This window comes from Chelmon rostratus, chromosome 16 (genome assembly GCF_017976325.1).
Source record: "Chelmon rostratus isolate fCheRos1 chromosome 16, fCheRos1.pri, whole genome shotgun sequence".
In the NCBI taxonomy this organism is placed as follows: Eukaryota; Metazoa; Chordata; class Actinopteri; order Chaetodontiformes; family Chaetodontidae; genus Chelmon; species Chelmon rostratus.
The window spans coordinates 13780364-13807184 of NC_055673.1; the positions used below are offsets into that span (position 1 = coordinate 13780364).

The window sequence follows — 26821 nt, forward strand, 5'->3', positions numbered from 1 at the left end:
AAGTTATCAGCTAAACCTCTGATCCTCCTGGGAAAGCTTCATAAATGAGAAAATCACTGTCTCCCTCTCCCTGTCACTGCGTGCATCCCGTACTCTTACCCGTCCCGTGCGCGGAGCCCTCACCTCTCGCCGGCGTCTTTCTCTTTGCGCTCTCTGGCGGGTGGGTGGGCAGCGGGGGGCTTCACCTTTGCAAGCATTTACACGCCAGCTGCAAACATCGGCAGGCTTTTATCTCGCCTTTTCTACAGAGTTTCAGAGTTGCTCGTCTGCGATTCTTGACATCATACCGATGGTCTTCACTTGTGCGCGCTCCACCCCGCCTGCCGGAGTGGAGGAGCGCTGGACCAGAGAGACGCACAAGGAGGGGGCGAGCGGGCGGATGATAGCGGCTGTGACGACTCTCACTCCCACTTCAAACTACAGAAACAGCTGAGACGAACTTAATGAAAGAATGCTGCTCCCTGTAGTTGGATGAAGTTTCTTTTGGAGAACACAGATCCACTGCATGACCATTGCGCTCGCTTGCTTCGTAGACTTGTTTAGTGATTCATAACTGCATGTTTAAAGCGTATTTACGGTCATAGATCAATTGATGGCAGGTCGCTAGCAGCTGAGCGTCTTCTCGGACTCAGTGCATGTGTTATTACTCGTCTGCACCCCGCTGATCACTTCTCACATTTGCCTCTCAACAATGATCGCTGAAGGTCACGTTTCAGCGCGACGCACTTGTCCCAGTATTGTGCATCTTTTCGTTTGCGACCGTGACTTGATTTACAGATAACTTTGAAAGCTTAACCAATCAGACCGAGACTGAAGAACAGCAGGGATGATTTTTATCCACGTGTTTTGATCGTTCAGACTAATTTTAGTCCACTTTAAAGCCAAGGCAAACCGGACTATGACTCGGTCAAAACTTTGCTGTGCGCTCCCGCGGATGATCCAGTGAGAAGTGTCAGATCTGTAGTTTCATCGCGTCAGCCTGAAGATGTTAGGAAGTCCGTCAAACAACGGCGGCATCAGAATGCTGGTGCCCCCGGGTCCCAACGACGACAGGCGGGTAGAGTTCGTGGCTCTCACCGCGGTCCACACGGAGAGGAGCGAGCCGTCCACCCCGGAGCGCGGACACCCGTCTCACCGCACAGGTCTGCTGGGCACCCCGCTGCCCGGGCCGCCGGGACCCCGGGCCAACTCGTCCGCCTCAAGCAAACGCTTCAGAAAGTTGCAAAACTGTCTGTACAACGTGCTGGAAAGACCAAGAGGATGCGCATTCATCTACCACGCATTCATGTAAGTGTATCATCATTGTTTTTTATGCATTACTGACCAAATCAAGCACATTTAAACTTCACATGTGACTATTTTCCTCTACTTTCTTTTAACTTTTTAAAGTCTAATGAAGTTAGTGAGTGAAGCCACATGCTGAGAGATGGGCCGCATTAGGCTGGCTTCCAATCATGTGCTTTGATCAGCACACGCCAGCGGTCGTCTGATGAATTTTCCAATTAACCAAGCAGAGTTGCTTATGCAGAAATTAGCACGGTCATACGCCATACATCATCACAGCACGGGGTCCTCTGTTCAATTTCCCCTTGTCTCTGTCTGATTAAATCATCAGGAGGACCTTGGATATTAAATTGAATTTGTCCAAATCCATAGGGGGTAATTGGAATTTTTTTTTTAATCCCCTTGTAAACATGCTTGATGCCTGATGATAGTCATACTTTTAAATAACTTACTTTGCAGTATATTTTTTCTTCTTCTTTTTTTTTTGCTTGACTAATGAGTTTAATGGTGGAGAGGTGTGAATAATGTACTGGAAAGGTTTGACAGGAAGTTAAAAAATAACATCAGTGTTTTCATGTGAGGGGGCTTAACTGTGGTTAAAAATTCAACTGTGACTCGACTTGTTTGTGGCAGCACTTTTCTGACAGGTGAAGTAAATAATTCATACAAACTTATAAACCCATTCTGAACCTGTCACGTGGCAGCTTTTTGACCAGACGAAGGATAATCTCACCAATTAAACACATGCAGTAAACATGGAGCTCAATCAAAAGCAACTCCCCTGCTGAACTGCAGAAACTATGGGCTAGGTAACCATGTGCCATACGCGCTATAATGTATGCAACATGTAAACACTGGAAAACATTGAGCCAGCTGGTAGCGATAACTGTTCCCTTCTGTTAGGCCAACAGCTCAGGACTAATCTCTGAACATACAGCGCTCATTTGTCCAAACCAAACTGGACTGAATTGTCTTCTAGTTGAATTTGCCCCTGTTTCAGATTTAATAAGTGAATAAATAATCAGATAGCGTGGTGTGAATGAAAGGAATAAGTGTCCTGCTAAAAGTCAAAGTTCAGTCAGTTTCATGTGTGGGGGCTCCTTGGATCGCGCTGTGCTTTCCGTGTCGTTGTTTAGACAAGTACAGCAGTCTCCCTGCCAATGCTATCATGTGTTTATAACAGAGGGAAATCCCACTGCGGAGCCACGACTCTTTGTGCTCTCATCATATACTGTCAGCACATTAGTGAGCGCAGATCAGACTATACCTCCTTCACTTCTCTCTGGTTCTTCCTTCCTCCAGGTAGATGCAGACGCGCCTGTGCAGTACACACAAAGACCTACATGTCGTGTACTGCCACCGCCCTGTGTGCCTGTCATTTAGAGCGATGGCCTTTGCAGGGTAGTAGCGGGTGACATTCTCCCTGACATTAGTGGGTGTCGGAGTGTATGGCAGCTCTGCCGTTGTTGTTATTTCTCTGTCAGAGACGGCAGGGCGGGCGCTCTGAGGTGATCATGTTTCAGATGCCACGGCCTCAAAGACGGAGCTGGGCTGACTTCAGAAGAGAGCCGCCTCTGTGATGGCCTGCTTTATGTTGCCGTCTTAACACATTGCAAAATGCACCTCAGACTGATATATTACAAGGCTTTTCTAAAATCCTTGCACTTTGATGTGATGTATGTTGGGTGCACATATGTCTATCTGAGGGCATCACTCCCATGATACTGTATCATCCTGAGCTGTGCATTTGTTTTGATTAATTACATTTGAGGTGCTCACCATGCTGAGAGCTGTACCATGTGTGAGGAAAATTCACTGCATTGATGCTCAATTAAGGCGGCGTTGATCTATTGTAATTAAATTGAGCCATACGCTGCTGTGTGGGGCACTTTGCTAACTTCCCTTGATCCTTTAATTAATCCTGCATTGTAATGGGGGATGCTGAAACAGATGCGCTGCTTCAAGAGAGCCTCCACTTGCAGGTGTGTGTTGGAGTGTGTATGGAAATGGGGTGAAGTACCTCTTCACTGTAATGTCTCTCCATGGGCACCCACATAAGTCCCACCACACTCAGCCTCTCCTCAGCCCTCCTTGTTGCTGTCACAGCTGCACATAACATGCATCCTCAAAGAGACAGATTTCTCTACCAGATAAAGGTCTTGAGTAGCTTTAACATCCTGCCTTCTAAATGGTTCAGGTTACATTATTGTAAACTGTTTCACATCTGTATGTTGACTGTCTCCTGTGGATGAGACGCTTCTTCAAACCCCCTCTCCTGCAAATGCAACAGCTGTATGCTAATTCAGCGCTGGCAGTGTGTGTCTCCTCTCCTCTCTTCTCCTCTCCTCCTGGAAACCTGGCAGTAGTTAAGTGAACAGACTCAATTAAAAGCCTTGTTTTCACTACCAAGAAAAGGGAAGGAGGCAGAAACTTGTTAAAAGAGACAATAGTGTTCCTGGGGAACATCTGTGAATCTGTGAAAAACGTCCGGGTATGAAGAATTCCACTGCTCGCCGACCTGGTCCGTTGCTTAGACGACATTGCATGTTCTTGTGTACTCCCAGGCGTCTCATTCAAATGGTGCGTGGACCGTTTGAAATGTTAAGTGGAGCATGTCCGGTTATGGTCCTTTCACTCACTCACAGTAAAAGCTCAAGACCTCTTTGTCACCTTTGAATCCCCTCTTTTTGCTTCACCTGCAGTGAAACCAATGTCAGCAGGAGGGAAGGTCTGCTTGTCTGCGCTGGTGAAGTCCGTTAAAGTTTATACAAACACCAGCGAACCCGGCAAGAAAGTTTGGGTTGTAAGAAAGTGTGGAGATTTCTGAGAACCTGTGTAGGGCAGATATGTACCCAACCGTATTGTACTTGATGTGTAAAAGCTACATTAAAACACAATTTTTTAGGAGCTATTAGTTCGGACTGCAACTAAAAATTATTTTCTTTATTGATTAATCTGCAAGATTTTTTTTTTTGTGAATCGTTTTGTTTGTGAAAAGTGTTAAAAGTAGTGATACAGTTTCCCAGAGGAGAAGGAGACGTTTTCAAATATCTTATCTTATCCAGCCAACAGATTCAAACCCAAATAATATCAAATTTAAAATGATATAAACCAGAGACAAATCTGAATTTTTGCAGATTAATTAATTTTCTGAGCACGGCTCTAACTGTTCCTTTCCTCTGTGTGTGTGTTTATACGTGTGGTGTGTGTATACCTGCCCTTTGAGCTTGGCAGATAACTGACAACATTCAGAAGAATCAGTGTCAGTGTTTCCTCTCACCTTTGACCCTGGACCCATTTCCACCATAGGCAGTGCCACATATAGACCATCACATGAGCCCGCCTGTTTTGTCCACAGTAATTCATCCCAGCAGGAGGTCCAATGGGGCCGTGGAACTCCAGTCTAAAATCAGGTTCCCCAGGAGTTAAATTGGGATCTATTATGTGTGTGTGTGTGTGTGTTTGTTTGTGTGTGTGTGGCTGTGTAGGAGGAGGTATAAATCCACCGGCCAAGAATACTTTTAACCTGCCAAAATGCACAGGTATGTCTGTGATGATGTGTTTAATTATTAAAAATGCTGCAGTAAAGCAACTTGAAAATGATCACAGAGGTGCTTTGAGGCCTGCTGTACAACAATATGGTTGAGTTTGCTGATCGCATGTAATTGTTATAACAATGCTGTAGTGAGAAAACAAAAAAGTAATGATGGATGTAGGTTTATGTATTTCAACAAAGGTAAGGGTGAAAAAATAGAAAGTTTCTCATTTAAACCAACCTTTGTGGGCATTTGAGCTAGAAGCTACAAGGTGCACCTGAATGCACCATGAAGTTCCTGCACATTTATGAAACTACTGTGGCGAAGGTGTGACCTGCCTTATTCTACCATTAATTGCCTTACCTGTTATTCTTACCCTAACCCTGACCAGTCGTCACTCCTCATGCCACAACCTAACCAACCAACCAATCAAGGTGACAAGTACTAGCCAGTCAGAGGCAAAGTATTGTGGGTTATCCCTTGGCTATAGTTGGATTCATAATTTAGTGTCACTGCGTAATTTACCTTGCCACTTTGCCACACAAAGCAATATAGATGTCACATTTTACAAGGCACACCCGAATGCACCATTAAGTCCCTGTCCCTGTGTGTGTGTGCATGTGTGTGTGTGTGTGTGAAGAGTAGAGGACAGAAGCACTGCACCTGTAAATGACACCAAAACGCGGCAGAGACTCTCAGCATAGTTTTTATTACACGACTATTTTGGTACAAACATTTGCCTGCCAGAGATTTACTTTTTAATAGGTTATGTCTATGTGCTGGCACTGAGTCCTGGAAAGCCCAGTTTAACCCGTGAGGCCACTAGTCCCAGGTTAGGTAATACTACATGATGCCAACTAATGCCAGAACTGTGGAAGTCCAAGAAGTCGTCCCCATGCTCCATCTTATTCTCTGGCCTGGTACAGCATTCCCCAGTAGCCCAGCCTGAAATTCTGGTAATATTGCATGTGGATGGACAGGAAAAGCAGTCAAGAGCGAGCACTGACCAGCCAGAGTGATTGATTGGTTCTAAGGAAGGTGAAAATATACCAGTCATGTATTATTGATGTCTTACAGAGGAGAAGCAGAGATGTGGAGAAAAATTATAACATGGAGTTTTTTTAGACTGGAGCCGGAGCAGTATCATCTGTATTAGCGGGTTCAGGAAAAATGTCTCCATGAGAACATTCCTGACAGGCTAATTGAGAGTTTAGCGGATTTCATTCTTGAGAATATCATGTAGCTGTCTGCCGGCAGCTCTGCTCAACTTAAAGATGAACTGAATGATTTGAACACATCGAAATCAGTTTAATAGTCGTGGTTGATCCTATTCAGACTGTGAAAACAAGCTTTGTCATGCCTGAGAAAAGTAATAGACGCTGCTGGAGACGTCATCAGCAGATGTCGAGAGGATGACAGCATTTGTCTGTTCCTTCCAAAAACCGCTACAAATCACTGCAGTAAAATAAATCAGTTTTATGATGTGACAACCCCGTGGTTAACGTTAGGCTAGATTTAGGCATGAAAACGACTTTGGTTCAAGGAATGATCACAGTTTGGGTTAGAATAAGTGCTCCTGTAAGGTTAGGGGATCGTCGTTGTGGTTAAGGTTCGTGAACGATTGTGGTTATGGTTAAGAGAAACCAGTGCGATCCCGTGTGTAAAAGTCTAAAGTTTTCTTGACCGCTCTATCCATCCATCTCCTCCCTACGCTCGGTTTGTCGCTCTATAACAACGTCGCCTGACTTCCTCTTTTGCTCCTGTCGTAATTACCACAAGGGCTTTATAATTTGCACGTGAACACGTTCCATTCTTGGCTACTTGCTACTTGCAGAGTTTACTAAGGAGGAAGGATCTGACTGATGCTGCAAGAACCGGGAAGAGGACACCAACTTTTCGAGAGAAGTTGGGCGCAACAGGGAAAGCCCTGCCCTCGACCTTAAACAGCAGCCTCACAAATTTCCAAAGTAAACATCTTATGTTGGCTCAGTCTTTACCAGGTCGACCCTTCAGCGTCTGTGGCGTGCGGGAATGCCTTCACTTTAACCTTTTATGGCACCAGCATCAGTGATGGTGTCTGTTTATGAAAGCTTGAGTCTAAAGACACATTATTTACAGATGTGGAGGGAGATACCCGCTCGCATGCGTCTAACCTCTCCGCTGACGGTTTGGTCGAAGAACCTTTGAAATAGATGGTTAATTCTTCACACGTCTTTTGTGCTAACAGTGCTGTACACAGAATGCGGCTGGCAAGCTTTTCATTAAAGGTGAATTGCCTTTCTGACATTATTAAACTCATTTAGCCCGGACAGCTTGTTGATTAAATGTGTTCCCTCTACTGTATCTGTCTATCCTTGCAGTTTTCCCTCCCTCTGAACCCTGTCCGAGCCAGCTAATCTACTTCCTCACCTGGGTCACTGAAACAGTCTGGTCTGCTTTTCCAGGTTTTCCACCACGCAACGCAAAATCTACTAAAATCACTCCCTCTCGCCTCTGGCATCCTCCAAAAACCACTGAGGCGCTCAGTGTTTTTTTATTATTAATGGTCAAAGTAATGAAAATCACAAAATAGCTTTTTGTTTTGCTGTTTGCTTTTTTAGTCAGCACATGAATGTGTTTTTATTGATGACTAAGTGAGAGAGGAAGAATGGTGGAGTTGAGAGGGAAGTGGCACCATAAAGCAGCGAAGGCAGAAAGCCACTCGGTGCTCTGTGTGGGGTTTTTAACCTGCTCAGGACTGCACATTGGAAGTGCTTGTTGTTCATTTCCCGCTGCTGGTTGTTTTTTTTTTTATCTGTTCACCTCAGCAGGTTGTGTAAATTCTGCTCCATTAAGAGTCCTTTATGGCCCAAACGCTTTTGTTCTTCCGTCTCTCTCTCTCTCCCTCCTCCCATCATTCCCTCCTTCCCTTTCGCCCTGAGTGGGAATGTCATCTCTCATTTGCTGTACTGCCCTGTAATCCACTTGATCGACTGGATTGGTCAGGAGCACAGAGAAGATGATTTTGGCTGATTTGTGTTCTTGAGATTTTAAAGGCAACACTTTGGAGACAGACACAAGGTCATTTTTGAGTCTAGATGCCTTTCATTGGGGACAGCAGTTCATCAGGATATAAGACAATAGTATAAGAGACGTTTATAGGGGTAAAACCATGTTCATTGTCTTCCTGCTCATAGTAAAAGATGAGAGTTTGGGAGAGATTTCTCTGTTTAAGGGCATGTTTAACTTACTTAATGACATTAGATGTGAATGCCTACACGTTATCCAGATGCTTTTTCATCAGTTTTAAGGTCTTTCCTCCCGTCTTGCACCTGGCCTGTGTGTGTGTGTGTGGTCTCATGTAATGTGTCCTGATGTCTCTCGGTGGCCTGTCAGCAACTGCTTTGCCGGCCTTGTCAATCCCCCAGAAACTGTGGCTTTCTTTTTCCGCAACGCGCTAACACCGAAGTGTGACGCAGAGGACAAGCAGAAGAAGGAAGGAGCGGGAGGGAGCTTGATTTTGGATGCTAAGGATGAATGATAATAATGTGATACTCTATTGATCCCCGTTGGAAAATTCTCTTTCCGCTTGTCCCCTGCCACAGCAGCTGCCCTGGAGCTGGTCGGGATCCAGTGTCTTGCCCAAGGGCACTTCAGCGGGGCAGGTGCTTGGTGAGAAAAAGGGGGAACTGTACATCAGGAGTATACAGTATGTGCAGAAACAGTGGATTGAAATGTAAGGAGAACACCCCTGTTTTGGAGGTGTTCATTGTCTTATCGTCCTTCAAAGGAGGGACGAGTGAGCTTCGTGTGTGCACGGAGGGAAAGACAGAGCGAGAGGAGAATAGGAGTGAGTCGGAAAGAGAGCCGAGGTTAGTTGCTGTATTAATTTCTCCTTTCGGGGCAAAATGTGTCTCCCCGGGGAGGGGACTGTCTGTCCTGGAAAGGCCAACCAGGAATCAGGTTTCTCCCCCAATATCCAGCCCTCGCTTTCACTCAGGAACAGGACATGCACACACACACATCCACACGCACAACGATCATGAGGGGGCAAAGCAAACTACTGTTGTTTATTTACTGGACGCGGAGTGGACATGCAAAAAGACACACACTCCGCAGGGACCTTGAGCCACATAAAATGGCTCTGTTTGATTCCCCTGCAGATAGGTGATCAGTGGGGGTTTTGACACCCCCTAATCTCCAGTAATCTGTGTTTATGTAATGTTACTGTTGCTGAAGCAGGCCAGGAATATTGTGGCATTTGGCCGCAAGGGTCGGAGGGAAATGCTGAGAGTTTATTTTGGCTAGTCAAGACCCTCTGAACGCTCCACATCTACTTTCACAGCCAGGAAAATCCAGAGGCAGCCTCCTGGCTCCCTCAACTGTATATCTTATTATTATATCTCTCCATCTCTCTGCAATATATAGCATGGGCGATTTCTGCAGAGGTGGCGAGTCCGTAGACTACAGGAGTGGCAAATACTGACAAATTGTTGTGTCATTTTCTTGTAGCAGTCATTCATTTAAACCAAATGCTGTAGGTGGGGGGTTTTTTGTTAATTTTCTGGGCCTTTTGCCAGTGTGTCCCCTGTGTTCTCAGGAGACTGTATTGTTCAAACTCCTCTTAACTGCTGACACATTTCTGTGTGTACAGCGATGCTGAGGAGGTTGAGCAAATTGTCAACTAGCACAGTTTTAAACAAAAAAGTAAAAAAGAGTAAGACTAAGCTAAACCCTGGGCTCACTTTTTTCGCACTCGCAGGTCACAAAAATGTCAGGAAAAAATCCACCTGCCATTTCAAGCATTGTTTTTTTCTTCCTCGTTGAAAAGAATTGCGTTTGCACCATATGGCAATATATGGCCGAAAAGAGAGCTATTGCCAGACAAGACGTTCAGGCCTGATTGGTGTTGATCGATCAATATTACCTTCTCTCCATTTCACTGCTAAATTTCACTCAACACCTCCTCTGCCCCGGCTGCATTTGGAGCTTTCACTTGAAACACGTTACTGTGCAGCCGCCACTTCGGTTCTCACACTGCCCTGCTTTAAATCAGTGTTACACTGGACTGTCAAAGCCCTGCAACCCAGCAGTTAGGTAAAACAGGACAATTAGGACTTTGGTGACGATGGACGGCCCTGCCAGTAAAGACTGACTCTCTTTTGACTGGAATTATATTGTGTCACAACTCATGGGGAAGCTGCTCTGTAATGTCACCCTCTGTAAATGTTACGCAGTTCTACGCCTCTGTTAAATCTTGTTTGTATACAAAGGCAGAGCTGTCCTCAGCTCGGGGACACTGTCACCCTCTGTACAGTAACCATCCCTGCCGGCTCAGTATGTGAGTTTCCACTCAAAGTTAAAATGATTTCCTCCAGTGTCCACAAGCCGCTTACTGAGCCCCGATGATTCACACCCACGTCTCACTTTTCTGTTCGGTGACAGAGAGTATCAGTGAACGGGTTAAGTGTTCATCAAGGTGGTTTGTGTGTGATGAAGAGTGCTTAGAAAGCAGTGTCTGCGTGTCGCCAGCGGCAGTGAAGACCATAAGGCAGGCAGAGCATAAATCAATAGCTTTAGCCTTACCATTATCTCTCAGCTGCACACTTAAGGCCTGACCCTGGTGAGAGGCTGCACCTGCACACCGCTGATTATTAGCAGATGCTGAATAATGCGGAAACCACCTCTGCAGCTAAGCGCTGATAAGGAATTAACATGGTAGTTCATACTAATGTGGGAGAGGCCGCTCCTTCTTATCTCATCCGCTGGTCTACATGACCACAGTTGTGCGACATTGAGAGATCAGTGATGATGAACTGAGAGGTGACGAGTGTAGCTGTTGATGCGAGACTGAGGATATGTGATCAAGAGCAACAGGAAATGTTGTTTTTAAAGAAGGCTCCAGAGACAATATCAGGTTCAAGTAATTAGCAGCTGAAATTATATGTCAGGAGGAGTGATATGGCCGATGTGAAATCCTGTAACAGGATGTTATTTTATATCTTCAGATAAATATATATTGTGACGTTGTATATTTTATGGAAATCAATTGAGAAACTGTCTGTCTGGTTTTAGCTAATCCAGCAAATAAAATGCCCAACAAATCAATGGGTCATAAATTGGCCCTGCTCATTGATTTGCAGCTTTGCCCACAATGGCCTAATATACCCAGACACGTTAAATGGAGAGCTTTTCTGGATTAGTGTTTTACTGTAGCAAAATTGCTCACAGTCATAAAATCGATAGTCTCCTGGTTTGTGTATGTTGCCGTATTGCACAACCCTAATTGTTGGTAGGGAGTTTCAGGTCAGCTCAGGTCACCGAGCTTCTTAGATGTGAAAACAAAGTAGACATGCACATCTAAACTGTTGTTGCGATGTAAGTTTGCAAGTTACATCAATGTTTAACTAAAACTGAACTGAATTTGTTGTGAGTGAAGACTGATCATGGGTGTTTGTCCCTGCAGAGGTGGGCCGGTCTCACTGATGTGTTTAGGCCCAACTTCGAAGAGCTTCTGAATATCAGACGGCGTCTCTCCGGCTGGTTATTGTTCTGGTGTTAGATTTTATTCTCCGTCCACGTGTTTGTAACTTTAGCCCATCAGGCACGTGAGCGCTGGTGATATAGCTTTCAGGCTGCATGACTGTGCATGCACACCTGATGTGATCTGCTGAAACATCCTCAGGTTTTTCAGAATAGCTTTGTCAAGAGGTGCTTTACATCTTGCTTTCCGTTTGGAGCAAACCCTGCTCCTTCTTTCTCCCTCCCAGTCCTCTTCCTGCTCTCTCTGCTTGTTGTCTGTCTCTTGTCTCTCTAGATCCTGGGATAGCCCAGGTCTTTGTGTCTTTCTCCTGTTGTCCCTGCCTGGCTGCGCCCGCATGCAAGGCCCATCTTAAGTGTTGTTAAGATCATTTTAATTTATAACGGCAGTCACTATAAACATGTGAGGAAGCAGCACCATGGAGACAGAGCTCAAACAAAATCACAATGTAGGACAGTATTTATAAGGTCTGCCTTGCCTGCAGAAAGCGCTTTGCAATGTGTGTATCTTCAGTATATATACATGTGTGTGTGTATGTGTGTCATTGCTCATGTGGCTGAGTGTGCATGCTGTAAGAAAAGGTCTTGATTGGTGTGTGCACATTTGCAAAATGTGTGTGCATTCATGCATGCGTAGGTTTATGGAGATTGCATGCGTGTGTGTGTGTGTGTGTGTGTGTGTGTGTGTGTGTGTGTGTGTGTGTGTGTGTGTGTGTATGTGTGTGTGTGTAAATGCCTGGCCACTGGCATTGTGGGCAGAGCATAAACAATAATCAAATGTTAACGACGGAGCCTTAATTACGCAGGCTGCATGCCACTCTTGTGAGATTGTTTTTTTTCCTGCGTTCTGTGCCCACCTGATCTAAATACCGTTTTAGTCGCACAGTTCTTTCACTTCAACACAGTGTCATTTCCTCCGCTGCTGTGTGATAGATATTTTTTCAGTTCCTGTTGCTGTCATGTGCCTCTCTGCTCTCTTATCTCAGTCTGTTTCCATCAGAACCGTGTGCGTTCTTTTCCTCTTAGCTGCACCTGCTTGTCTGTTTTTCTCCCCTCTCTTTACTTCCGTTCCGTCTCTCTCCTATGCCGCTCATACCTATATTTGTTCTCTTCTTCTTATTCTCTATCTATGGTGGTTGCTCACTACCACTGTCAACAGGCTTCACTATAAGGAGAGTAGTAAGTCTTCCACATCTGCTGCCGCTCTGGCCTCATCACACTAACTCACTCCATTTTTACAACAGAGATGTAATATAATATATAATGTAATGAGGGGTTATTGATGGTTTCAGTTGATGTCAAAACATGTTTTCTCCTAGAAAGTACAGAAATGTGTTAGGGCCAAGTGTGAAATACAAACATAAACCTGCCACATCAAACTGTCGTCATTTTTGTATGTTATGATGTCATGCAGGAGGCCTGCCGGGCTTTTGGATTTTTGTTACTCCATTTGCAAAAACAGCTGCTAACACTGCTCTGCACACACTAACACACTGTAAATCTGTCCCTCCATGCCAGCAACCATGTTCACCCTGCAACGTTGTGTATGTGTGTGTGTATGTGTGTCGATGGGCCCTCTGGTCTTCTCTTGGCCCTGAGATTAAAGCAATGTCAGCAAGTGTGTGATGAGACCTCACAGACGATACCTCATCTCTCTCTCCCTTTTCCATTCTGGCTCTCCTCGTCTCACTGTCCCCCCGTCTGTCCAATACATTATTCAGCCACCCCTTTCTGTCTCTTGTCCCCTATTTTTTCTCATTATCTATATGTCTGACTGATTTTCACTCCTTGTGGTCTCTCCTTCTTTTCCTTGTAGCCCGCCCCTCCTATTTCTGTCTATACATCTATTAATGCACTATATCTGTTCTCTCTCTCTCTTCCTCTGCCTCTTCTTAGCACTACTTATCAGCGCTCAATCAATCATTTTGACCCCGGGTGCCAGACCTTGTGGTGTCCTGTGACGTCCGAGCAGTGCCCTGTCTCCCATAATGCACTTCAGACAAGGCCAATAAAACTGAGGACGGTAGTAAAGAAAACTTAATGTAACTGTAAACTCAAGCACAGCAATCACGCAGACTAAGACATAATCTGAAAAAGTCACTTACACATGACAACGTGCGTTTATACCAGCGCTAAGTAGGGCTCTCTATGCCTACTTATGCTCTGTTTCAGTACACCCAAAGTCTCAATGTAGTTATTTTCAAATACAGATATTTTAGACAAAAGCATAGAACAGGACTCATACGAGGTCAACCAAATCACTGTTTAGGATCGTCTGACAAAATAGCAGAAATGCATCATAATGACAACTCTTGTATTGTGTGATTGGCTTTACTGCCATTTAAATGACTGATCACATAGTAGGTTAAAGGTGACAACAAGTTGGTTTCCTAACTTTGCTGACATGCAGGCGCCAGCTGCAGTCTGAATAGGCTTTGTCCTCGTCTGCATTAAAACGCATAGCTGCCGTTTTTGAGATTTATCCCCTCGGGGAGTGTGTTTTCAAAAAGCTGTTTTCAGTTGTGAGAAACGCCAGCTTAGTGTGGACGGGTGGCAGAAATGAAGAGAGTAAACTTTAGCTATACACAAAGTGTTTCCCGGATGGTCTAACAGTGTCTGAAACCCACTCTACCACATCTGTACAACGGTGACTTTCATGACACCATCTGGACCGGGTGTGTGGAGCGAGGTTTCACTTTGGCTCTCTCAAGCTCTCCCTTCACAGTTACACAACCATTTCTCACTTTTGTGTGTACAAACGAGCATAACACAATGAATGCCTTCCAGGAGAGAGACAGTGTGCGCACGTTTAAGCGATTATCGCATCATGCTCCCCTCTGTGACGGCTTTTTGAGTGTGACTGTTCAGAACAGCCATAAACATGTCTGACTTCCAACGTGTTCATTGTTTACCAAAAGCGTGTCTTGTCCAGGCTAAACTATACAACTGATGTCTGCAGATTTGTCCACTATGCAGTCTAGTTGTCAGATGGTTATTTAAAAATTGGAGGGGCTGCACCAGGCAGTTTTTCTAACTTTCGAGAAACGAATACGCCTCATGCAGCGACAGGTCAGGTATGGGGACTTGAGAAACTAAGCAGGATTTGAACCCTCTCTCTTAGGCTCTCTTTTTGATTCAGAAACTGCTTCTGACACTTTTATCTGTCAAACCCAGTGCAGCGCCTTTGACTTTGGCTTTTTTGGAAAACACTGGTTGGACACAAACTACGTTGTTTGAAGCATACCCTGGCCTTTAGTGTGGATGTAGTCTAAGACAGAGTGAAGGGAGAGACTGGCGGGATAGTAGAGAGAGTAACAACAAGAATGGGATCTAAGAGGTCTGAGCAGCGAGAGAACAGGAGCAGGGTGGAGGTAGATTCAGTAAGGGGATGAATAATTCAGAGGAGTATTATCTCTCCGCTCTCATCCACCCTTCCCCTCCTTAGCCCGTCACCTAATTGGTTGTAATGAGTTAAAGAGGGGAGAGGGTGAGGCTGAGAGGTCCACAAGTGGTCCACTCCGATCCTGGCTCTGCTTCAGCTACACTAAAGAAAGGAGAAGGAAACAGTAGGCGGAGAAAGGAGTGAGTGTGGGTGAGAATGGGAAAGTTGGTGCAAGTAAAGGAAAACGTGATGGTAGTCTGAGGAGAGGGTTTGAGGGGGAGAATGGTACACTTACAACCTGATTTCAACATAATTCAGTCATAAGCTCTGCATAATCAGTTCATTGTGATACAAATATCTTGAAAGCAAACGTTGCCGTCTCAGCATCCAGTCCAGTAACATGAAGGAGGGAGCTGGTTTGAGGACAGAAAGTGTAAACTTAATGAATGCCCCTCATCCTGCTTCATGTTTTTGTTAGCCCACAAGGGAATGTGTGTCAGAGGGGAAAAAATAACACTACACTGTGCATAGATGAGATATTTATGCCCCAAAAGTCCAGGCGTTGAAAACATACTTCCTGTGCTCCATAAGTGAACAAGGGTCAACAGTTTTTACAGAGTGATGTAGTTCAGTGCAGTTCATTTGATAAAAGTGTTGCATTTACTGTGAGCGGATGCAGCAGTGCACGAGGAGCGTACCCTTTATCCCACAAAAAATACATCCTCTGTTAGTTGTGCTCTTTTGCCCACTCTCTTGGATTGTTCAAGTCTGATTGCTCACTGTATAAGGAGTAAAAATCAAACAACAACAACAGAAAAAAAAACAGCTCCAGTGTTGGTCAACCTGTTTCGTTTGTGGCTGTAGGGGCAGCTCAGGAAGTGGGTGTTGAAAATGGCTCCGTCACTGCGAGTGTGTGGTGTGTTTGTGTTTGCAGGGCTTCGCTGGAGGGTGATGTAAGTCTTTTTCACACAGCTCTGGGCTCTGTCTTAAAATTACACACAACATAAAGACACTGACAGTCACACAAAGACACACAGAGACACAAACATTTATTGACAGGGATGGATAGCAGCACTGACACGGGACTGAGGAGTAACACAGTGCAGCCCCCCCACGCGATGTGACCTGGGTACCAGTGTTTGACTTCAATCACAGCAAAGATAACGCTAACAGACAGATACGAGGCCGACTTCAGGTCCTCAGTCACCACCTCTATAGCGAGTGAGGCATCAAAGAGGGAACTCCAGCCTTGGGGTCATGTGGTCGCTGCCGTGGTTACCAGCTTACAACAGTGGTAGAACTGTGGAGATGGTTTGCTGTGTTATTTTAAGAAGGTACATGTGTTGATTGTACAACTAAATAGACACTGGTTAAAGAGCGTATGTGTCCAAAATCATCCCTGATTCACTATATAGTTCAGTACAACTTCACTTTGCTTGTCCAAATTCTTTTGCAAAATTGATCCACTATATCTATATTTGCATTTCCTGCTCATTATAGAGTAAAATACATGCTGTCTATTATAGCTGCAACGATTAATCAATTAGTTGATTAGTCAATCAAGGAGAAATTAATCTGCAATTTTTTTGATTACTGGTAATTGTTTTGGATCTTTTTAATGCAAAAATTCTCTAGATCCAGCTTCTCCAATACAAATATCTGCTGGCTTTCTTAGAGCCTTGGGTACCTAACATCAGCATTTCAGAAGCGTCCTAGAAGCGTATCTATGGAGAATACGCGCTGAGTCTATTTTTGACGGACGACGCATCAGGACGCAGACAGGAAGTCAGACTTCCAGGTTTAAAGAACCTGGTCAATTTTCAAAATAAAACGCCCTGTGCAGACTCATCAACAAATGCAATTAAAAAAGACAAAAAAAAAGAAACCATATAACTACGAAGCCTACCTATTCATGGTAGAAGCACAAAAATCAAGGGAATATGACCAAATAAACACGATCTGAGCAAGTCAACAAAGCTGGACAGGCAAAACGTTGAGATTCTGAAGCGGGACTGGTCAGGATTGGAAATGTGTGAAGGACGGAGCTAATACGTGTTGCATATGTGACGTCATGGTTGGAAATCTAGGGATAGATCAGCACGAAATCTGATCTTGCAGCTGTCACGACAGATCCTAGTTGTAACAGCTCTGAGACGAGTCCACAGTTTCTACATCAGTTTTCAAACATGTTTCATTTGATCATCGCAGAGCAGAATCTAATCAGAGCACACAAGGAAAGAGCCCTTAACAAAGCAACCATTATGGCTACAAAGAGGGCGAAGATGGGGCCTGACGTTCCACGGATTGTGTGGACTCAAGAGATGAAGGGGAGGCTCACTGAACTTCATGTTTTTGTCGACTATTGTGATCTCCAATAATCTTGTAATCAGTTCAACTCTTCTGAGATCAGTTGTATAGTTTGTGCACCCTCATGTCTATGTGACCACTGTCAGGTACAAAAAATGTGGTTTGTCGTCCTTACTTGCCCTTAGTCCCCCTACAGTTGTAAACAGGATGTCTTTAGGTTTTGGACTGATGGTTATGGATATTTGGGTCATATTCCTATACTTTGATAAGTTTGATTACACACACATATTCTTCTCAGGCAAAACAGGACATTTAAAGACAACATCTTGGGCTCTAGCAAACTATGGACCCAACATCAAGGTCTGCTGGGATTGGCTCCCAAGCCCGTGACCTTGCAAAGGATAAGTGGAAGATAATGGATGGATGGACAACGAGAAGAGTCAGACTAGATATTAATAGTTAATGTTTGTGTGGCAGTTAGGTGAAGGCACAGATCACTGAGGAAGTCTGTGTTAGTAAAAGCTGACCCGCTGATAGAGGCAGATATTCACTTTAATACTTGAACACTTCTTAGAGCGTCACTGTGGCTTGGTGGTGTCGGCCATGTGCCGTGTGGACACAGGGTCTGTGGCTGCATCCACCTTTCTCTCTCTGTGACCTAACGTTTCCTGTCTGATTCTCAGCTGTACTCTCTCACAGTGGTTCCTAAAGTGGGTGCTTTGAGAACGGGTCAGAGGTGATACATGATGTATCATATCCTTGTTTACTTGTTGTGAGCTTGTAACTTTTCACCAGAATACAAAAAATGGCTACATTAACTATGTTTAAGACATAAATACATCAGAACATGAGAGAAAAAGGAAAAGGAAAAGAAATAAATGCAAAATTCATGTTATTAAAAACTTAAATATTTATCGATTAATTATTATTTAACTTGATATTGATATAACAATGTATAATATGTTGATATAAACTGTAAAATTTACTAAAGCTGATAAGCCTGTATCATGTTATAAAGGGGGCTGGGTTGCTTGGGGTGCATGATAAAGAATGTCTTTTGAGAGTTACCATGATCTTTACGTGTTTGGGAACATAATACAGTAATTGTGTCCTCAGTAAATAGTTTTTAACTCACAAATATCGACATTGGTATCTGCCTCAAAAATCCATTATCGGCCTGTCTTTATTGTTCGCTGTCTCAAACACTATTGACCTTTGAGAATTACCTCAAAATATGTGGCATTTAAACACGAGTTGCACCAACAGCATCGCTGCACTATTCAGCTGGGATCATTTTCACACAGTGCTGTAAATGCCCTCAACCCTTGGTATTAGTAACTGTGGCCTTAACATTACTGCACCCATTGTGTCCTCTGTAAATCCTGTCAGCTCCTGCTCGAGATCCGCTGACCACCGGGGTTGTGCGTGACCCCGGCTCACTTTCTCACACCCCATGCCTCAAACTGCTGGGCCAATCCCATTACCCCGAGTTCAAATGTTACAGTCACCGCTTTCTTTTTGTTGTTTCTCAATCCTCGAGAGATGCCCCCGACCCTTTGTAATCCATCACCAGAGATCCCCGCTGCCATGGTAACAAGATTAGACCTGTCACAGAGTAATGATGATTGGCCTGAAACTCAGTCGTAGCCCTGATCATTGAGGGGGGTAATGGAGTGTAGGGTGTATGTATGTTTTGGGTCGTGGGGGGTTTCGCTTCCAATAAACCTCTGGCAAGTCACCTGATTGGGTCCTGACTTCTGCTGGTATGTTTTCTGGTTGAAGGTTTTAAGTTTTTTAGTGCAAAATGCTTTGATACGGATAAGAAAACATATTCATAAGAATTCTCTCCACCTCCCGTCTGGCATCGACAGTGACTTGCCCAACCTCCGGCCCTGCTGATCCAAGCTGTGTGCAGGTTGAGCACACTCGCTGGTTCACTGGTGAAATGTCAGCGTTATACAAGCGCACTGGTGCACCTGCAGTACTAAAGGGTTTGTAGGCTCCATGCTAATTGGCTAGCTGGTGCTAACAATGCCACAGCTAAATGTCAGAGCTCTCTCAGCATTTCGCCTCCACCCCGGTCGCATCTCCAAGCTTTGTGTAGTACAATTCACTGACAAAGTGAAGTACGAAAGAGCAGAAAAAAACCAGCAGAACCAATGGAGCACGTCCTCTGGATATGTTTGTGTTGGGCTGCAGTGGGAGGTGGTGTGTCTGTGTGTGTGTGTGTGTGCACAGGCTGGCACTTACGCCTGATTATAAGCTCATTCAGGTCTTTACGATGGCCTCCATTTCTTCCAGTTTAGTGGACAAGTGATGTCAACACTGTGCATATAAATCTCACAGCTTCATTTCCCCATCCTCATATTCTGTAATCACATAAATCTCCAATAATTTATGTGGACAATTTCACACTGAATTGTCCTGATGTCATTAACTGCACTCATCTGATATTCCCACCAGGTCAAAACACCACCAATCACCAAGAAATTGTGCGTAATTACTGTTAATCCAGTTCTCACACTCACACACACGCGCGCGCACACACACAGGCTTGTCCAGCCTGCATGAAACCCTTTTCTCACACCATGAATTTTCCCTTCCTCTGTGGTTATACTTCCATTTACTGGTTAGAAATGTGACCACGCTGGACATATTTCTTCAGCCTCTAACCATCTGTACCGCAGTCATGTCACTGAGGCACAAGAAACCACCGGTGTCAACTACGATCCACCTTATGTGCCATGTGAATCTGACAAGCAGCGCTTGAATTGAATGTATCTGCACAGATACAAAATTGAGATGAGAACAATGAGATGCTGCTTGATTATGATGCATAAATCAATTTGTTTAATGAATCGAGGCTGATGATGAACAGGACTTTGTATTACTCATGATGCAGATATAAAAGATTAAGTATACAGATGAGACACCAACAGCAATAGTTGCAATAACAGACCGAAGCAGTTCCTGTAGTTTTTGAGGCTGCAGTTTGGGGTGTTATACTTTTCTTTTGCTTTTGTTTCTGTGTTATTATTGTACACGCTATCGCAAATTATGTTACTTTACCCTGCAAATGCATTTCAACTCCTGTCGTGTTGAGCCAAGTCTCTAAGTTTTTCTCAAAACAAGTGGAAGGTCAGCTTTTCGTGCAACATTTTGTTGATATTTGTGGATTGATGCACGTGCAGCCCAAAGATAATTATTACTTGTTTCAAGAAGATAAACTGTTTTCAGAGCCACTGAGGACACCAAGGTCATGTCCTCCATATTTTCTCTGTGTAGGTGTAGTCCACAGTGCAGTCTGACCGACATGCTGGCTTTATTTATCTAGGTCTAGGTCTCCTCTACAGTGTACATTGTAGTGCAAACTAGTCTAGTTGGTCATTGTAGTGAGCAACAACACAAAACAATGCTGGTTAAGGGTTCGTGCATGCATGAACTGAAATACAACTTGACATCCAACAACGTCTTAAGGCAAAAGTGTTTATAACTTTTCTGAACAGCTGCCATCTCTCTGATCTCTTTCCAGGATTTTGGTGGCTTTTGCATGTCTTTGTAGTCCCGACACAATTAATCCTGCAAATGGGGATAAGGACTCACACAAACACACACACATACACACACACACCTCTCCCCAAATGCATTCACAGAGTCTCACTCGGCTGTACATACAAAAAAATGAGGGAAGTAATTGTGTCAAGAACCAAAAAAGAGAGCCCGAGAGAGAAAATGGGTGTTAAAATGTTAAAATGTTAAATGGGTGTTCTTGTCACATTATCTATTTTAGAAAGTTTCAAAAGTAGAAAAGCAGCCTCAGTGGTTCTGCCTAAAGAACAGTGTGGAGGGGAGCAGGTTTCAGACGCTGTTGAAGCTTGCTGTGGCTTGTTATTCTAAGTTTTATGATTGAGACGGACTGGCCGCTGGTCCAGGTGTACACCACCCACTGCACGCTGGGATTGACTGCTGCCTACCATCATCCCAAAAAAGCAGTTGCACAAAATGATGGATGAAATTTCTCATTGATATCAATTCTTGAATCAAGCTTGTGGACTGGAGTTGGGAACAGCTGTCCTGCATGATTATGTTTGCCATCAAAATACACTGAAATGCATATTTTTTGCAATGTTCAAATATTCTGCTGGAGGTGAATATTGTAGGTGTGGTGTTAAGGGGTTGGGTATTTTTTAAAGTATTTTTCCGTTCTTTCTTGAATAACATGTTTTTAAGATTCTCGTGTTAAGAAAGTAGCTTGTTAAGTTGGATGTTTTATAAAGTGTAAGCAAGAGAAGGAAATTAAACAAGGAAGTTTGTGCTTGAGTGCTTTCTGTCCTGCTTGTGGTCTTATTTTTCCGAAGTGTTTGCATTTGGAAAAATGCCTCGGAACTCTAAAATGCTGAAAACAACTGGATCCAAAAGAACCATTAAAATACCATTATTGGAAATGTCACTTGGAATTCATGGATTTTTCTCGCCTAATTAAGCCTCATTCTCTGGAAAAGAGTCCATGAAATGTTTCTTTGTGTTGGTTGAAGGGACTGATAAATCACTGAACTCCTCCAAACTGCTTTAAAGACTGCAGGAGCTTCATATTGAAGCACTTAAACTGTTGTGTGTAATGCCTCAGTATCACAGTGTGCAGGGTTTCAGGTGATTTCTACGTTGCAGAGAGCCAGGAACAAACATTCAGTGACAGACAGAGGTCCTCTGTTTACCTGATGCTCCTTGCAACTAAAGGAATAGTTTCAATGAATCAAAAGCAGGGACTCAAATATGATGTGATGTACCATTGGCTGAGTGAGAGTGCAGGCACTGTGTGTGTGTGTGAGTGTGTTGATGGCAGAAACTTTCACGCCTGCTGTAGCTGGAAGTGACATTCTCCAGCAAGGAAAATCTATCAGTCTAATTGGCACTCTGTTTGAAATGCATCATTTGCGGACAGACGATGGAACAGCATGGCCGTCAGTGGCTCTTTGGTGAGCGTGTGAATGTCTGGCTGAGCGGTCGGTGTGTGTCTGCCGTGGAGACTGTGTGGCTCTCTTACGTGTGGAGAAAGAGTCTGTGTACGTAATAAAGCACATTATTTGTGCGGAGGTGTCCAGTAGGCCGCTTGCGATACAAACTGCCAGGGGTGCACCTTTGTGCGACCAACTCTCATTACACAACTCTGCGTTATGTGAATAATTGATCCAGTCCCGTAATATTCCTGAAGGCTGTGGCGTTGGGAGGAAAACAAACACATTCCTACCGTTTACACAACGCTCTCATGTCAGGCTTTCTCCTCCCCCGGTCCCTTTCTCTCCTCCTGGAGCATGCGCCGGTAGGCTACTTGAGCCCCTGAATCGCTCAGTCAGCTCCTTTCCTTGTGAAAAAGCACTTTTCATCTCTTATTGGTCTGTGTGTTGCTTTTTGCTCCTGCCTTAAAAAGTTTGCTGTCCCAGAAGAAGAAGGAGGAAGAGGAGGAGGAGGAGGAGGAGGAGTAGGGGGTAACTAACAGGACCGGCAACTGGCCTGTTCCAAGCTGTGCTGCGCTGTGCTCTGCAGCCTACCTGCACACATTTTGCCTGCAGTCGCTATTTAAAGAGAGGGAAATGCTATTAATATCTTTCTACTGTTTCCACCTTTCTCCTCTCTTTCTCCTCTCCCTCTCCCTCTGCTCACGACAGTCGCACTCCTCCCTCTCACCTCTTTCCTCCCTTTCCTCCTCCTCAGACAGGGCTCAATAGTTCCCCTCTTTATGGCTTGTTTGTTAGCTGCTGTTACCATTGTGTAGGGAGGTGTGTGTGTCATACCTCTGTAAACAAGGTGAACGTGTGAAGTGCTGCACTTCCAAGGTGACATTTGACATGGGTTCGGCTATAAATAAATCTCATGTTCTAATTTAGCTTTTTTTTGGCACGTTTGTTTAAGCAGGTCTATATGTTTACCTGTGCATGTCCTTGTGAAGGTGTGGCTGCAAGCGTGTGTTCAATAATTGGGCCGTGTGCGCGTTCTCCTTTTGTTTGTGTGTTTGTCAACCTGCTGCATATGCTTAGATTGCAGGTCAGTTCCTGAAAGCCGTCGTCAGAGCCTCATCGATCAGGGCTGGCGCCACACATACATATGCATGTGCACTTACATGTACAGGTACAGGTGGAGTGACATGACCCGGATCCCTCACCTGCTCGTCCTTTTCCTGTTTTCTCCCGCTGCACGGCTTTGTTCCAGGCGGCTCTTTCTTTCTCTTTGAATCATCACCCATCAGTCTTCACATGTTTCTACCTCACTTTCATCTGTTTCTCTGCATCTTCATCGCCCTCCCCTCTCCCTCTCCCTCCTCGGCTGCCTGTAACTGATAGCTGCTTTATCATCCAGAGGCGATTGAATCAAAAGTGTATTCTCTCGCAGTCCAGCCCTACTTCTCTCTTGAAAGGTACAACGACTGGCATGGAGAGTGTAGGAGAGTAGGAGAGTGCTAATCTCATGAACACACACACACACAGGCACATATATATCATAGCACTGTTTATGCCTATTCATCTCACTACAATATTTTGACAGTAATGTGAGATCTAGGTTTTCACATATGTATGCTTACAGGAAAAGAGCAGTAAAAGCACCCTGCCTATCTTCCATTAAAAGCAATCTGGTTGCCCTGTAGGCTGCTGTACATTTATTTGTTGTCTTCCCCACCAGCAGCCCAATGGCCCTCTGGAGCTTTGCAGGCCGAGAGCCAAATTGTATGCACTTTATACGTACAGAGGCTTGTGGTGTGTAACAGTGAACAGTTAGAGTTTCAGGGGAGAGATATCGTACCTGGGATGTAAATGAATAGAAATTGTATGGATTACCATGCAAAGAGTTATGTGTATTCTTTCTTCCTTCCTTTCTTTCTTTTCATGTCTCACTGTGCTTGCATTTTTGCTCGATTCTCCACAGTGTCCACGAGACAAATTGCACTCGGTCGGCTTTTGGAGAAAAGTCAGATATTCTGCGTATATAGCAGAGCATGCATTATTCTTTCTAAAAGTTCTGGAGCAATTACTAACGCTGACAGGCTTACAGTAAACTAGAGTGGCAGACTTTCATAAATTATTGTATTCATTATATGACGGCTGAGGATTCGCTATACGACATGTGATGCATCTATACATTAACATGCCCATTTATAATGCGTATAACGAGTCGGGCTTTTACTCCACTTTATCCTTGCTTCACCCCTGCTGGGATCGCATGTCCAGGGTAGTTGTGGCAGAGGAGGCACTATCCTGTGTTGAATAAGTGGAGCAGAGGCATTGTGATCTCTACCTCTAAACCGACATTCATTGATTTATTGTATTGTCTTGGCCATGAGAGCAATGTGTATTCAGATATTTACTTAATCTCCTGTATAAACCATAAAAAAATGATCATTCCCAGATGTCCTCAATGAAATGTTTCAATATGAAGATATTTTTTTGAGGCACGACAGTAAAGCACTCAGATGTTAATGAGGTTGAGCAGATTTCTTCCCTGATGTCCCTATGAGACCAGCCCTGCTTATTTGGTGGATTTCATCTGATGCTTTGCTTTTAATTGACATTTCCCAGAAAGGAGGGAGGGATGGTGGATGGTGGGACTAGGGTGGACAGCCAGGCAGCAGTGGGGAAAGTGTGCCCTCAGCAGAAATGTGACTCCCTCTCCACATGGCCCGGACATTTATCTATGTATTTATTTATGAGTGTGTTTGTTTATTTATATATGTATTTTGTCATTGGGAACAACAAAGCAGATAGGAGCAGAGGCGTCGTCTCGGCGAGCCTCCCCTGGTCACTCAACTCTGTCCAGCATGAGGAGCTGTAGCTACACTTAAAATGAGGTGATCAAGGAGGACAATTGTGGATTTTCATTCATAAATCATGTAGGAGTCACTATTGATGACTGTTTAAAACAGGAATGAAGATTTTTAAAAGTTGTAAAGATGTAACATTAGCAATAATCTTTGACAGTGGCTATAAAGCCTTCGTGTACATCCCTCAATACAGGAGGTGACATTATATACCTGCCCAGATAAGCAGCAGATTTTTGTGAACACACTGCCTGTTTTAAGCTGATTTCACCACTGAAATAATAGCCGCAACATCCCCAGACTCCCTTAAAAGAAAATGGGGAATTTGGAGACTTGAAGAAAAAAAGAAAAAAGAAACTAAATTATTAATCATTTGTGTCTTGTTGTGAATTTGGCTTCAAATGCAATCCATGGATTTGGTGTCTTACCTGGTAAAAAACACTGTGTCACATTTTATTGTCGGTAATCATATCAAATTTTACCAATACAGGAAACAGTAACCAGTATTATTTGTTGCCCGTGGAGATGGACCCCAGACTCCCTTTAAAAAAAGTGCTAGCAAGGTTTTGATCTTTTCATGGCGTTTGTGAGAAGTAACGATAATAAAATATCCTTATCCTTTAAGTGCTAGAAATACCATATTAATCGTATTATATGAGCATAATTTTGTTGCACTTGGAAACTTGTGTAATGACAATAAATGATTCCTGATTCCTGATTCCTGATACTCTCGGTGTCACCTGGTCTTTAAACAACACAGGACACTGACATTTACTTGAAGTGGTATTTTGCAGATATTGTGAATGGAGGCCTGTCTGGTGCTTGTGGTCTGAACGAGGTTTGAGGGGTTTGTCACTCGACACCCAGCACATTTCCACATTGTGATGATACAAACTGGCTGCATAAACAGATATGGTGAGCTGCGGTGGCAGTAATTCATTGCACTGTTTTGGAGTTACTGTATGTAAGGGATCGTATCATATTCATGGAAATGCAGAGTTGTTTTCAGAACTTATTTCTACGGGAATGTCGCGTCTGCATTTTGTAAAGGCCGAGCTGTCGATCGGGCTATCTGTGCTGTAACTTGTTTCCTGTCATAAAGCACAAGTCAATGAAAGAAACCACCTGAGACGCTGCCCCAACTAATCTCGTCCTTATGGAAATACACAGCGCTCTGAGTTAATTGAGGTGAAAAAGACAGACAGTTTAGTCAGCACATTACTCGGCTGATGAACGACCAACATGCGTTGTTTGCAGAGAGTCATTTGGGGGGTGTTTTTTCAAACTAACTCCGCCGTGGCTGAAGCGCACGCTCTTCTCTGTGCATGCATGACTGGGCTAAGAAATACACAGTAGTAATTTGGGGGTGTCTGTTTATTTACGCTCGGTGTCCTGTGTCCTTCTAGCTGTCTAAGATCTACTTTGTCTTTGTATTCGTAGCGTCTCACCATCTGGAAACTGTGGCCTGGCAGGCAGACGGAACAGAACAGTGAGAGATGCTGCTAATTCACTGACTGCTCGCACACGTGATGACAAACCAGTGTGTGTGTGCACAGCGTATGACAGAATTCAGGCTTTTCAGAATGACTGGATGAATTACTACTGGCAGATTTAGAAGTAGCAGATACCAACTGTTTCAACATTTTATCCGTCATTTGTACCGAACCATTTTTACGCCGCTGCTAACTTGACAACAACTAGTTTTCATGCGCTCTCAGTGGCAACATGTGGCTTTACGGTGTTACAGCTGACTCTCTACTGTGAGAGCGAATTTGCACAAGATCAGCATCGAAACAAATTGAAACGGGAAATGGGTCTTTCCTATCATGTCCGCTGTTCTGCTGAATTTTTCTTACTTTCTGTTTCTCAGCAGCAGCTGTCCACCGCTGCTTTGTTGTTTTACTTGCACCCACTTTTTTTAAGCAGCTTTTCAACATGTGCCCTTAAAATGCATTTAATTTCACACAGCCTGGTGAGAGACTTGTT

General features: G+C 44.1%; 1 protein-coding gene across 1 annotated transcript in view; it reads left to right on the plus strand.

Annotated features, from left to right (window-relative positions):
- Positions 1 to 985: 985 nt before the first annotated feature.
- Positions 986 to 26821, plus strand: part of LOC121620033 (potassium voltage-gated channel subfamily KQT member 4) — a 45322-nt gene continuing 19486 nt past the window's right edge. The window contains exon 1 of the mRNA XM_041955971.1: positions 986 to 1287. Within this exon, the coding sequence (XP_041811905.1) occupies positions 986 to 1287 (302 nt within the window). The remainder of the gene's footprint in view (positions 1288 to 26821) is intronic.